This window comes from Numenius arquata, unplaced genomic scaffold, assembly GCF_964106895.1.
Source record: "Numenius arquata unplaced genomic scaffold, bNumArq3.hap1.1 HAP1_SCAFFOLD_1108, whole genome shotgun sequence".
NCBI lineage: Eukaryota > Metazoa > Chordata > Aves > Charadriiformes > Scolopacidae > Numenius > Numenius arquata.
This window is the reverse complement of record NW_027414637.1, coordinates 19398-33770: the sequence shown is the minus strand read 5'-3', so window position 1 is coordinate 33770 and position 14373 is coordinate 19398. Positions and strand designations below refer to the sequence as shown.

Sequence of the window (14373 nt, the reverse complement as noted above, 5' to 3'; positions counted from 1 at the left end):
CCCCAGCCTGGATAAACTGGTTTTGGGGGGGGGGTGTCTGTGATGCTCCAGGTGGATTTTGGGGGGTGGGGGTTCTGCTCCCAGTATCTGCCTGTCTTCATCTTTATTTGCAGTATGTCCCTCCCAGTTGCTCCCAGTACAACCCAGTTGGGGTTTGGGGTCCCTCTGGGGGTGCAATAGACCCTCCCCACCTGGATAAACCGTGTTTTGGGGGGGGTTGTGATGCCCCAGGTGGATTTTGGGGAGTTTTCTCCTCCCAGTGTCTGCCTGTCTCTGGGTTTTAAATACACACACACACCCCCCCAGTTACTCCCAGTACGGCCCAGTTAGGGTTTGGGGTGCCTCTGGGCGTGAAATGTGTGTCCTCCCCCCCCCCCCCAGCCTGGATAAACTGGTTTTGGGGGTCTGTGATGCCCCAGGTGGATGGGGGGGGGACACGACTGTGATGCTGCAGATGCATTTTGGGGTTTTTTCTCCGAGTCTCTGTCTTTATCTGAAATAACCCCCCCCAGTTGCTCCCAGTATGGCCCAGTTGGAATCTGGGGTCCCTCCCTTCTGGATAAACCAGTTTTGGGGGTCTGGGATGCTCTGGGTGGATTTTGGGGGGGTCTGGGATGCTCCAGATAGATTTTTGGGGGGGTTTCTCCTTCTCCCGGTCTCCATCTTTATCTGAAATAACCCCCCCCCCCCCCCCAGTTGTTCCCAGTACAACCCAGTTGGGGTTTGGGGGTCCCTCGGGGGGGTGGAATAGGAACCCCGCCTGGATAAACTGGTTTGGGGGGGGGGTGTCTATGATGCTCCAGGTGGATTTGGGGGGGGGGGGGAGTTCTCCCAGTGCAAACTGGTCCAGCCTCCACCCAGTGCTCCCAGTCCTACCAGTAAAGGGGTGGGACTTTTGGGGGGGCTCAGCTCCTTCTCTGTGCCCCCCCCCCCCCGCCCATTTATCCCTTGGCCTGTCCTGGGTTGGGGGGGGACAGGTCCCTTCTTGGAGTCGGTGGGGGGGGGGCTGTTACAGTGGGGCCTACACAAACACAAGGGGTGTCACACAACCTCTGCCCCCCCCCCTCCCCAAAATAACCCCCCACTGTTCCACCCCCCCCAGATAACCCCCAGTGCCCCCCCCCGAGTTTGCCCGCCCCCCCCCCAACCATAGAGACATCACGGAGCTTCCTGTAGAGATCCATAGATATTTATATAAATATTTGGGGCTGTACAAGTGGGGGGGGGGGGGGTGGGGGAGAAGGAGGGGGGGGGCCGTGGGGGGGGGGTGTCTGTGCAGGGAGGGGTGGGGGGGGTGGGGGGGAAGGTGACAGGTCACAGGCCAGGGGGGGCTGTGGGCCGGGGGGGCCCCTCGCCGCTGCCTGAGTGGTCCAGCTCCGCGCTGTCACAGTCCGAGTCCTCGGAGACCTGGGGGGGGGGGGGGGCAATAAAGGGGGGGGGACACACACAATAAAGGAGGGGGTAAACATCCTCAGACCCTCCTCTTGCCCCACAGCTGGGGGGGGGGGGGAAGTTGGCCCCCCCCCTTTTGCAGGGCAGAACCCTGAGGACACACTACCCCCCCCCCGTGGTAACTGGTTCCCCCTCCCCTTGGACCTTGATATTTGGGGGATCCCCTCCCTTGAGGACCCCCCCCCATCCCCAAACTGTTACATCCCTGGGGGGGGCTTGTGGGACCCCCCCCCCACAGGATAGCCAGTGTTGGGGCGACCCTCTCCTCATGATCCTTGGTCCTGGGGGGGCACCCCCTCCCCGTGGGACTTAAACTTGGGGTCTCATCCTGGGGGGGGAGCTCACAGGACCCCTCCCCTTGGTACCCGGTCCCTGGGGGGGGGGGGGGGGGGCTCAGGGGACCCCTTGCTGACCCTCGCTGGGGACCACTTGCCCATCCCTAGGGACCCCCCCCCAGCTCTTGGGACCCCCCCCCAACCCTGGGGACCCCCTTCCCCATCCTGGTGGGGCTCAGGGGCTCCCAACCCCATAGGACCAGCCCTGGGGGACCTTAGGGACCCCCCTGCCCCCCCCCCCAGTGGCACCCATCCTTGGGGGGACCCTGAGGGACCCCCTTCCCCTTGCTAACCCTGACCTGGGAGACCCTAGGGACCCCCACCCCATGGCACCCACCCCTGGGGGACCCTAGAGACACCCCCACCCCGTGCTACTGACCCCTGGGAGCACCCCCTCCCACGGTGTCACCCATCCCTGGGGGGGCTGAGGGTGTCACCCATCCCTGGGGGACCTTAGGGACCCCCACCCAATAGCACCCATCCCTGAGGGACCTTGGGGACCCTAGAGACACCCCCACCCCGTGCTACTGACCCCTGGGAGCACCCCCTCCCACGGTGTCACCCATCCCTGGGGGGCCTGAGGGTGTCACCCATCCCTGGGTGGTCTCAGGGTGTCACCCATCCCTTGGGGGGGGCTGTGGGTGCTCCAGATTGGGGGTGGGGGGGCATCACCTTGGGGCTGAGCCCCCCGTGGCGGCGGCCGGGCCCCCCACCCTCGTAGTGGGGGCTGAGGGTGTCACCCACCCCTGGGGGACCCTAGAGACACCCCCCCCCTGTGTTACCCCTCCCTGGGGAGCGCCCCCTCCCACGGTGTCACCCATCCCTTTGGGGGGGAGGGGGGGGCTGTGGCTGCTCCCCATCACCCACCCCCCCCCCGGGTTCGGGGACATCACCTTGGGGCTGAGCCCCCCGTGGCGGCGGCTGGGCCCCCCACCCTCGTAGTGGGGGCTGAGGGTGTCACCCACCCCTGGGGGACCCTAGAGACACCCCCCCCCCCCGTGTTACCCCTCCCTGGGGAGCGTCCCCTCCCACGGTGTCACCCATCCCTTTGGGGGGGGGGGGGGGCTGTGGCTGCTCCCCATCACCCACCCACACCCCCCCCCCGGGTTCGGGGACATCACCTTGGGGCTGAGCCCCCCGTGGCGGCGGCCGGGCCCCCCCCCGTCGTTGGGGGGTGCGTCGAGGGGTATCTCGGAGCCCTGGGAGAGCAGGTCCTCGGAGCGGTCGTCGGGGCGCTCGTCGGTGTTGGTGCTGCCCACGTCGGGGGTGGCGCTGTGCGAGGGTTCGCTCGTGTGCCCCTCGTCCCCGTCCCCGTCCCCGTCCCCGTCAGAGAAGTTCTCCGAGCTGAAGGTCGACAGCGACTGCCGCTTGCTCATGCCGGGGGGCCACCTGGGGTGGGACACGAACGGAGGGGGGGGGGGGAAAAGCGGGGAGTGAGGAACCCCCACAGACACCCCCCGGACCCATCCCAGGTCTCTGAGCACCCACGGATTCCCCCCCACGCCCATCCTGGGCTTCCAACCACCCATGGACTCCTCTCTGGAACCATCCTGGGTGTCCAGCCGCCCATGGACACCCCCCCTCGCACCCATCCCTGGTGTCTGAGCACCCATGAACTCCCCCCTGATCTCATCCAGGGCACCCAGAGCCACCCATGGAACCCCCTGCACCCACCCTGGGCTTCCAGCCACCCATGGACTCCTCTCTGGAACCATCCTGGGTGTCCAACCACCCATCCCTCCACCCCCCCTCCGGCACCCATCCCTGGTGTCTGGGCACCCATGGACCACCCCCCACACACACCCAGCCTTGGGCTTCCAACCACCCATGGACTCCTCTCTGGAACCATCCTGGGTGTCCAACCATCCATGGACATCCTGCCCCCGCACCCATTCTGGGCACCTGATGACCCCCTGCACCCATCTTGGGCTTCCAACCACCCATGGACCCCTCCTGCAGCCATCCTGAGTATCTGGGCACCCACCTACCGCCTGCACCCACCCTTGGGCTTCCAACCACCCATGGATTACTCTCTGGAACCATCCTGTGTGTCCAACCATCCATGGACACCCCACACTGCACCCATCCCTGGTGTCTGAGCACCCACAAACTCCCCCCTGAACCCATCCTGGGTGTCCAACAATCCATGGACACCCCACACTGCACCCATCCCTGGTGTCTGAGCACCCATAAACTCCCCCCTGAACCCATCCTGGGTGTCCAACCATCCATGGACACCCCACACTGCACCCATCCCTGGTGTCTGAGCACCCATAAACTCCCCCCTGAACCCATCCTGGGTGTCCAACCACCCATCAATCCCCCCTGCACCTATTCTGAGCACCTGATGACCCCCACACCCGACCTGGGCTTCCAAGGACCCATAGACACCCCACCCCGTGCCCATCTGAGGTGTCTGAGCACCCATGGACACCCCCACACACCCATCCTGGGCTTCCAAACCATCCATGGACTCCTCTCTGGAACCATCCTGGGTGTCCAACCGCCCATGGACACCCCCCCCCGCACCCATCCCTGGTGTCTGAGCACCCATGAACTCCCCCCTGATCTCATCCAGGGCACCCAGAGCCACCCATGGAACCCCCTGTGCCCACCCTGGGCTTCCAGCCACCCATGGACTCTGCTCTGGAACCATTCTGGGTGTCCAACCACCCATGGACCCCCCCCCCTGCACCCATCCCAGGTGCCTGAGCACCCACAGATGCCCCCCTGCACCCACCTCAGGTCTCTGAACACCCACGGACCACCCCCCTGCACCCATCCTGGGCTTCCAACCACCCATGGACAGCCCCCCCCCCCAGCACCCATCCCAGGTGTCCGAGCACCCATGAACCCCCAAAGGGACCCAGGCATCCGGGGTGTGGGGGGGGTCAGCACCCACCTCTGCCGCAGCGGCAGCTCCACCTCGCTGTCCACTTCCCCCTCCTCCTCCTCCGACGAGACCCCCCGCTTCTGGGGGGGCAGAAGGGGGGGGCGTTGGGGTCCTCCCGCTGCCCCTCGGGAGGGACCCATGGGTCCTGACCCTCCCCCCTCCACCCCAGGGGGGACAGAGGGATCCTGGGCACCCCCCCAAAGATGGACCCAAGGCTCCTGACACCCACCCCTACCCCACCCCAAGAGGGACACAGCGGTCCTGCCCCCCCCCCCCACCCCGAGATGGTCCCATGTGTCCTGAACCCCCCCCCAGGATGCACCCATGGGTCCTGACACCCCCCACCCCACCCCCCCATCCCAGGAAGGACACAGGGATCCTGACACCCCACCTCAGGATGCACCCATGGGTCCTGACCCCCCCCCCTTCACCCCAGGGTGGACCCAAGGGTCCTGCGCCCCCCCCTCCTCAGGAGGGACTCCCTGTATCTGACCCACCCCCCCCCCCAAAAGGGCTCCATCCCACTCCCCACTGCTGGGATGGACCTGAGGGCCCTGGGCCATCCCCCCCCATCTCCCCCCCCCCCCCCCCCCCCAAAAAAAAAGGGACCCAGGTGTCCAGGACTCTCACCTGCCCACGGGTGACGGCCGCCCGGTAGAGCAGCGCCGCGGGGGTGAGGTGCTGCCCGGACCCCCCCTTGCCCCCCCGGCCGGTCCCGCTCTCCCGCTCGGGCTCTCCCAGGGCCGGGGGTTGCGGCGGGGGGGACCCTTGGGTGCCCGTCGCCCCCCCAGGTCCCGCATCAGGTACCGCAGCCGGGGGGGCAGCAGCCTCCAGGGTCCCCCCGAGGAGATCGGGGCCGGCGGTGGTTGGGGGGGGTCCGGGCATCCCCCGGGGGGGTCCGGCTTCGGGTCCAGGTTCCCCGCAGCCCCCCCGGGGTCCAGCTTTACGATGGCGTCCCTTGGCCCGACGGCTGCGGCCGGGTGAGGGGGGGCCCTTGGGACACCCCGGCAGGGCCACCTGGGCCATGGCCGCGTCCAGCTTGGGCAGCAGCACCTCGGGCTTCAGGATGTCAGGTCTGGGGGGGGGGGGGACACACATGACACGGAGGGGGGGCTGTGGACGGGGACCCAGGTGTCCAGGAGCCCCTGGAATCCACCCCCACCCCAGCCAGGGACCCCCATGTCCAGATCCACCCCCCCCCCAAAAGATGACCCCATCCAAAGGACACTGGCATCTGCACCCCCAGAAACCTGCACCCCCCAGAGCCCCCCCCGCCCCCCCCCCGGGCATCTGCACCCTCAAACACCCCCCTGCCCCCAAGGGCCCTGGGCATCTGCACCCCAAGAACCCCACCCCAATTGACCCAGGGTCTACCCACATTCCTCCTGGGCATCTGCACCCCCCAGAACATCCCCCCCCCCAAGGCATCTGCACCTCCAGATCCCCCCTAGCCCAAGAGACCCAGGTGTTTGGGCTCCCAGCCCCCCAAGGACCCACACAACCATGTCCCCCAACCCCACCCCTGAAGGACCCACATGTCCATGACCCCCCAACTCAAAGCCCCCAGGATCCTGAACCCCCAAGCCCCCCCCACCCCAAAGGACCCAGAGTTTACCCCCACCGCCCCCCCACCCTTGCCCCCCCAAGGGACCCAGGTGTCCGGGCTCCCAGACCCCAAGGACCCACACATCCATGTCCCCAGACCCCAACCCTGAGGGACCCATATGTCCATGTCCCCCCACTCAAAGCCCCCAGGACTCTGAACTCCCAAGCCCCCTCACCCCAAAGGACCCGGGGTCTGCCTCCACAACCCCCACACACCCCCGAGGGACCCACACACCGCTTGCCGTGGGGCGAGAGCTTCTGGGGGACGTTGCGTTTCTTGATGAGGGTCTCGACGGCATTGCCGTGCAGGAGCCCCCGCGGCGCCCGCGGCTTGAAGAGCCCGGGGTAGCGCTTCTCCAGCGCCTGCTCCCGCCTGCCAGGGACCAGGCGTGGGCACCCATGGGGTGGCCATAGCCATGGGGTGGTGGCCGTGGGGTATGGGCTGGCCATTGGCTCAGGGTAGCCATGGGGGGGGTATAGGGGTAGTCATGGCCATGGGGTAGATACAGGACTGGCTGTGGCCATGGGGTAGATACAGGGTTGGCCATGGCCGTGGGGGTCAATATAGGGTTGGCCATGGCCACGGGGTGCCTATAGGATTGGCCATGGCCCTGGGGTCGATATAGGGCTGGCTGTGGCCGTGGGGTGGTAAGGGCTGGCCATCGGCTCAGGGTAGCCATGGGGTGGGTATAGGGTTGGCCGCAGCCATGGGGTTGATACACAGCTCGCCGTGGCCATGGGGTAGATATAGGGTTGGCCATGGCCAAGGAATGGTCATGGGATAGATACAGGGTTGGCCATGGCCATGGGGTGGCTACAGGGTTGGCCGTGGCCACAGGGTGGATACAGGGTTGGCCATGGCCATGGGGTGGTCATGGGGTGGATACAGGGCTGGCCATGGCCATGGGGTCGATATAGGGTTGGCCATGGCCATGGGGTGGTCATGGGGTGGATACAGGGTTGGCCATGGCCATGGGGTGGCCACAGGGTGGCTATAGGATTGGCCATGGCCATCGGGAGGGTATAGGGTTGGCCATGGGATGGTCATGGGGTACTACAGGATTGACCATGGCCACGGGGTGGCCAAGGTTGACCATGGCCATAGGGTTGGTATAGCGTTGGCCACAGCCGTGGAATGGGTTTGGGGGTGCTGGTGGGTTCTGGGGGTTCTGGTGGGTTCTGGGGGTTCTAGGGGTGCTGGCAGGTTCTGGTGGTGCTGGTGGGTACTGGTGGGTTCTAGGTGTGCTGGGGTGTGCTGGGGAGTTCTGGTGGGTTCTGGGGGTGCTGGTGGGTACTGGTGGGTTCTAGGTGTGCTGGGGTGTGCTGGGGAGTTCTGGTGGGTGCTGGTGGGTTCTGGGGGTGCTGGTGGGTACCAGTGGGTTCTGGGGGTGCTGGTGGGTGCTGGGAGCCCCCCTCACCTGAGCAGCTCCTTCTCCTTGAGCTCCAGCTGCAGCATGAGGGCACTGAGCTCCATGTAGAGGTTGTTGGCGCGTTCCAGCTTGCGCTCGTAGTGCTCCCGGATGTCCAGCGCATGCCTGGCACCGGGGACACAGGTGACATTGTCACACGTGGCACCCCACAGCGCCCCATGGCACCCACCACCCACAAGGACAGCCACCCAACATCCCTCCCTACACCCCAGCACCCCCTGGTCTCCCCTGCCCCTGGTCCCCCCGCCATGTCCCCGATGGCCCCATGGCACCCCGTGTCCCCCATGTCCCCAGTGTCCCCACCGCAGCTCCTCGCGCCGGCGGTTGATGAGCTCCTCCTCCAGCCGATGCAGACACGTCCCCTCCGACTTGATCTTCTCGAAGTGCAGCTTCACCTCCTCCCGCCACTCCGCCTGCAGCACAGGGGACCGGCTACCATGGGCACTGGCCACCGGCCACCATGGGCACCAGCTACCGTGGGCACCAGGCACTGGGCACCATGGGCACCAGCTACCGTGGGCACCGGGCACCACGAGGTCCCAGGGGTGCTGGAGTCTGGGGTGCTGGGTATCCCAGGGGTCCCTGGGTGCCGGATGCTGGGGTCCCAGGGTGCTGGGTACCCCAGGGGTCTGAAGTGGTGGGGGTCCTGGGGTGTTGGGGGCCCCAGGTGTTGGGGTCCTGGGTGCTGGGGGTTCCAGGTGGTGGGGTCCCTGGGTGCTGGAGGTCCCGGGTGGTGGGGGTCTCGGGGTGTTGGGAGTCCCAGGCGGTGGGTATCCCAGGGGCCCTGGGGGTCCCAGGTGCTGGGGTCCCGAGGTGGTGGGGTCCTGGGGTGCTAGGGGTCCTGGGGTGTTGGGGGTGCAGGGTGGTGGGTACCTGGGATTTGAAGTATGTCTCCTGAGGGGTGGAGAGGACGTCGGCGGAGGCGATGTCGAGGTGGAGAAGGATCTGCCGGAAGGAGGGTCGGTTCCGGGGTTTGCTGTTCCTGGGGGGAGAGGCGGGGCGCTGGGTGGAAGCTGGGGGGGGGGGCCTGGGTGCCGGGGGGGGAGGTGGCTGAGGGGTGCTGAGGGGATGCCGGGGCTTTGTGGGACCACGGGCAGAGAAGGGTGCACGGGAGACAGTGGGGTGTCCGAGGGGCAGCAGTGCCCAGGGTGCAGCCCATGGACACACCCCCCACCAGGATGGGGGCACCCCCAGGGTGGGGTCCCCAGGGGGTCCCCTCTGCGCTGCCCACATCGGGTGCCAATGGCAGGTCCCTCGTGGTGGTCCCTACATGAAGGGAGTACCCCCATAGGATGTCTCCACCAGGGCATGGGTGCCCATGAGGTGGTCCCATCTAGGGTGTCCCTACAGGGTGTCTCCATGGGGTGCCCAAGGTGGGGCGTCCCTATGGGATGTCTCCACCAGGGCATGGGTGCCCATGAGGTGGTCCCATCTAGGGTGTCCCTACAGGGTGTCTCCATGGGGTGCCCAAGGTGGGGCGTCCCTATGGGATGTCTCCACCAGGGCATGGGTGCCCATGAGGTGGTCCCATCTAGGGTGTCCCTACAGGGTGTCTCCATGGGGTGCCCAAGGTGGGGCGTCCCTATGGGATGTCTCCACCAGGGCATGGGTGCCCATGAGGTGGTCCCATCTAGGGTGTCCCTACAGGGTGTCTCCATGGGGTGCCCAAGGTGGGGCGTCCCTATGGGATGTCTCCACTAGGGCATGGGTGCCCATGAGGTGGTCCCATCTAGGGTGTCCCTACAGGGTGTCTCCATGGGGTGCCCAAGGTGGGGCGTCCGTATGGGATGTCTCCACCAGGGCATGGGTGCCCATGAGGTGGTCCCATCTAGTGTGTCCCTACAGGGTGTCTCCATGGGGTGCCCAAGGCGGGGCGTCCCTATGGGATGTCTCCACCAGGGCATGGGTGCCCATGAGGTGGTCCCATCTAGGGTGTCCCTACAGGGTGTCCCCATGGGGTGTCCCCACGAGGGCACTCACCAGCACTGGCGCAGCAGCACCTTGAAGCCATCGGGGCAGCCGGAGGGGACGGGCAGGTGGAGGCTGTTGCTGCCCACCCCCCAGATGATGGCCGAGGAGTCCACGTCCTTGTAGGGGATCTCCCCCGTCAGCAGCTCCCACAGCACCACCCCAAAGGACCTGCAGACACCCGCGGTCCCCGTCACCGGCAGCCCCTGTCACCCAACAGCCCCTATCATCCAATGGCCCCCGTCACCCATGGCTCCTGTCACCCAACGGCCCTTGCCACCCGTGGTCTCCATCACCCACAGCCCGCATCACCCAATGGCCCCTGTCACCCAACAGCCCCTGTCACCCATGTGCTGGACACCCCCAGTGTCCTCCCGCTGTCCCCTGGTCTCCCTCGCCCTGCCCCGGTGTCCCCTCCCTGCCCCTGCCCACACTGGTGTCCCTGATGTCCCCTGCCCCTCCCTTGATGTCCCTCCTCCCTGTCCTTCCACTGTCCCCACCAGTATCTCCAGTGTCCCCTGTTCCTATTGTCCCCAACCCCTCCTGTGCCCTCCCGGTGTCCCCATTGCCTCCCAAAGCCCCCCATGGTGCTGTGTCCCCAGTGCCACCAGAGCTTCCTGGTGTCCCCAAGGTCCCCGATGTCCTTCACCAGATGTCAACCTTCTCGTAGACGGGCTCATTGTGGATGACCTCGGGTGACCAGTGTCCCCATTGCCTCCCAAAGCCCCCCATGGTGCTGTGTCCCCAGTGCCACCAGAGCTTCCTGGTGTCCCTAAGGATCCCATGTCCCCGACGTCCCCGTGCCCTCACCAGATGTCAACCTTCTCGGAGACGGGCTCGTTGCGGATGACCTCGGGTGCCATCCAGGCCACAGTGCCAGCGAAGGACATCTTGGTGCTCTTGTCGATGAGCTCCTTGGAGGTGCCGAAGTCCGAGATCTTCACCACGTCGTCGTAGGTGATGAGCATGCTGGGGGGCACCCGCTCAGCGCCACGCCAGTGACACGGGCACCGCACCGCCACCGCATGCAACTGCCGTGGGCATCGTCGGGTCATGGGCATGCCACCACCACGGGCACACCACCACCATGGACATGGCACCACCACCACGGACATGGCACCACCATGGACATGGCACCACCACAGCATCACCATGGACGTAGCACCATCACCATGGACATGGCACCACCACGGACATGCCGCCACCACCACCATGGACATGGCACCACCATGGACATGCCACTACCACCATGGACATGGCACCACCATGGGCACAACACCATCATGGACATGGCACCACCACAGCACCACCATGGACATGGCACCACCATGAGCACAACACCATCATGGACATGGCACCACCACAGCACCACCATGGACATGGCACCACCATGGGCATGCAACTGCCATGAACATGGCACCACCAAGGACATGCAGCTGTCACCAACACACAGCCCCCGAGGATAAGGTACCATCACGGGCCTGACACTGCCACGATCATGCAACCGCCACATGCAGGTCCCCACCACGGGCACCCACCCAGCACCCACGGATGTTCCCCAAGCCCCCCATCCCCGCTCACTTGGGCGACTTGAGGTCGCGGTGGATGATCTTGTGGAGGTGCAGGTAGTTCATGCCGCCGGCGATGCCCATGGACCAGTCGACGAGGAGGGAGGGGGTGACCTTGCGCCCGGCACGAAGGACCTCGTAGAGCTGGCCCTGGGCGCAGAACTCCATGATGATGCAGTAACAGGGGGCTTGGGTGCACACACCCCTGCAGGCACAGCGGCACCCTCAGGACCACCACATGACCAGTGGGGCCACCCAGCAGCACTGGGGCAACCAGCAGCACTGGGGTACCCAACTTCTTCAAGGCACCCAACATCTCCAATGCACCCAACATCTCCAGGGCACCAAACTTCTCCAGGAAACCCAGCTTCCCCAGGGAACCCAGCATCTCCAGGGCTCCCAACTTCTCCAGGGCACCCAACTTCACCAGGGCACCCAACTTCACCAGGGAACCCAACGTCTCCAGGGCACCCAGCTTCACCAGAGCAGTGTGTCAGTGCCCCGTGTCCTGCCCGACCATGTCCATGGTGCCCCATGGCATGTCCGTGACCTCCATGCCTGTCCCATGGCATGTTCGTGCCATGTCCATGCTCATGTTCATGCTCATGCCCATGCTGTGTCCATGCCCATGCCCATGGTGTTCCCTGTGCCCCATGGCCATCATGTCCCTGCTGTGTCCATGCCCATGCCCATGGTGTTCCCCATGCCATGTCCATATCTATGCCACATGCCCATGGCATGTCCATGCCCCATACCATGTCCATGCCCATGCCGTGTCCATGTCCTGTGTCCGTGGTGTTTTCCATGCCCTGTACCCATGAAGTTCTTCATGCCCATGGCTTGCTCATGCCATGTCCATGTTCCATGCCCCATACCATGCCTATGCCCCATGCCGTGTCCATGCCCATGCCCCATAGCATGTCTGTGCCCCATGCCATGTCCGTGCCCCATGCCATGTCCATGCCCCGTGCCCATGGTGTTCTCCGTGCCCTATACCCATGACGCTCTCCATGCCCATGGCTTGCTCATGCCGTGTCCATGTTCCATGCCCCATAGCATGTCCATGCCCCATAGCATGTCCTTGCCACATGCCACGTCCACGCCCACGATGTTCCTCACAACCATGGCTTGTCCGTGCCACATCCACGCTCCATGACCATGGCTCACCCATGTCCACACTATGTCCATGGTTTCCCCATGGCGTCCCCATGCCCACCCCGTGCGCCTGCCCCACACCGTGCCCCACGCCCCCTCACTTGAAGGTGATGATGTTGGGGTGCTTGAGCTTGCGCAGGTGTTTGATGTCAGTCTCCTTGAGGTCCCGCACCTTCTTCACGGCCACCTCCTCCCCGTGGAAGCGGCCCAGGAAGACGGCGCCCTGCGCCCCACTGCCCACCCACTGCAGGTCCAGGATCTCCTCGAACGGCACCTCCCAGGGGGCTGTGGGCACCCCCGTCAGCACCCCCATATCAGCACCCCCATATCAGCACCCCCACATCAGCAACCCCCCCCCCCGCATCCCAGTACCCCAATCTCTGCCCCATAGCACCCTCCCCGCCCCATAGCACCATCCTTGCCCCCTTGCACCCTCCCCACCCCATAGCCCCCTCCCTGCCCCATAGCATCCTCCTTTGCCCCACAGCACTGTTCCTTCCCCCTTGCCCCCTTCTTTGCCCCCTTTTACCTCCCTCCACCCCATGCACCCCCCCCACCCCTTGCCCTCCCTGCCCCATAGCACCCTCCCAGCCCCATAGCACCCTTCTTTCCCCCTTGCTCCCTTCTTTGCCCCATAGCCCCCTCCCAGCCCCATAGCCCCCCTGCCCACCCCTTCTTTGCCCCATTGCACCCTTCTTTCCCCCTTGCCCCCTTCTTTGCCACCTTGCTCCCACCTTGTCCCCCTGGACCCTTCTTTGCCCCATAGCCCCCTCCCTGCCCCATAGCACCATCCTTTGCCCCCTTGCACCCTTCTTTGCCCTCTTGTACCCTCCCTGCCCCATAGCACCCTTCTTTCCCCCTTGCTCCCTTCTTTGCCCCATAGCCCCCCTGCCCACCCCTTCTTTGCCCCATTGCACCCTTCTTCGCCCCATAGCCCCCTCCCTGCCCCATAGTACCATCTTTTGCCCCCTTGCCCCCTTCTTTGCCCCATAGCCCCCTCCCTGCCCCACAGCACCCTTCTTTCCCCCTTGCTCCCTTCTTTGCCCCCTTGCTCCCTTCTTTGTCCCATAGCACCCTCCCTGCCCCACAGCACCCTCCCAGCCCCCTTGCACCTTCCCAGCCCCATAGCTCCCACCCCCCCAACGCCCCATAGCGCCCCCCCCGCGCCCCCAGCCCCACCTTCCTGGGGGTGCTTGTGCTCGGCGGCGTAGGCTTTGCCGATCATGGTCCAGACGGGCTTGAGGCAGCCAAAGAGCCCCTCCAGGAACCCCCCCCCCCGCCTGGCACCTCAGGGGGGCACCCTCGGGGGCCAGGGGGCCCGCGCCCTCAGGGCCAAGCTCGGGGTGGCGGGGTGGCCCCCCGCGACGGGGGGGCCAGGCTTCGGGGGGGGCGGCGGCGGGGGGGCCGGCGGCGGGGGGGGGCGGGCAGGACGTCACGCAGGACGCACTGGGTGGGGGTCAGCTCCTGCTCGGGGGTCCCGTCCGAGCCCAGTGCCAGCGAGGGGGGAGGGCGTCCGCGTCTCGTGCAGGCAGGCCATGGCGGGGGGGGGGGGGAATGTCCCCGCGCCCCCCCCCCGTGTTCCCCCGGCCTGCGGGAGGGGGGCATTAGCACCCCCCCCTTGTACCCATCAGCACCCCCCCCCATTACATCCATGGGCACCCCTTTATATGTGTGGGACCCCCCTTGCACCCAGCCCCCCCCCCTTCCCATTGCACCCATGTGCCCCCCCTTACACCCATGGGTGCCCCCCCCATTGCACCCATGGTCACCCCTTTATATGTGCGTGACCCCCCTTGCACCCAGCCCCCCCCCCCCCATTGCACCCATGTGCCCCCCCTTGCACCCATGGGTGCCCCCCCATTGCACCCATGGTCACCCCTTTACATGCATAGACCCCCCCCCTTGCACCCAGCCCCCCCCCATTGCACCCATGTGCCCCCCCTTGCACCCATGGGTGCCCCCCCTTT

At 66.0% G+C, this 14373-nt stretch overlaps 1 protein-coding gene across 1 annotated transcript; it reads right to left on the bottom strand.

The window, feature by feature from the left end:
• Positions 1–1314: 1314 nt before the first annotated feature.
• MAP3K12 (mitogen-activated protein kinase kinase kinase 12) lies at positions 1315–13943 on the bottom strand. Its single transcript, XM_074167244.1, is given in 16 exon segments — positions 1315–1407; positions 2909–3176; positions 4690–4760; positions 5311–5755; positions 6521–6658; positions 7704–7820; positions 8019–8128; positions 8589–8697; positions 9696–9854; positions 10494–10652; positions 11265–11456; positions 12508–12691; positions 13586–13682; positions 13684–13836; positions 13838–13909; positions 13911–13943. Coding segments are annotated over 16 exon segments (2400 nt in total).
• Between the last annotated feature and the right edge of the window lie 430 nt (positions 13944–14373).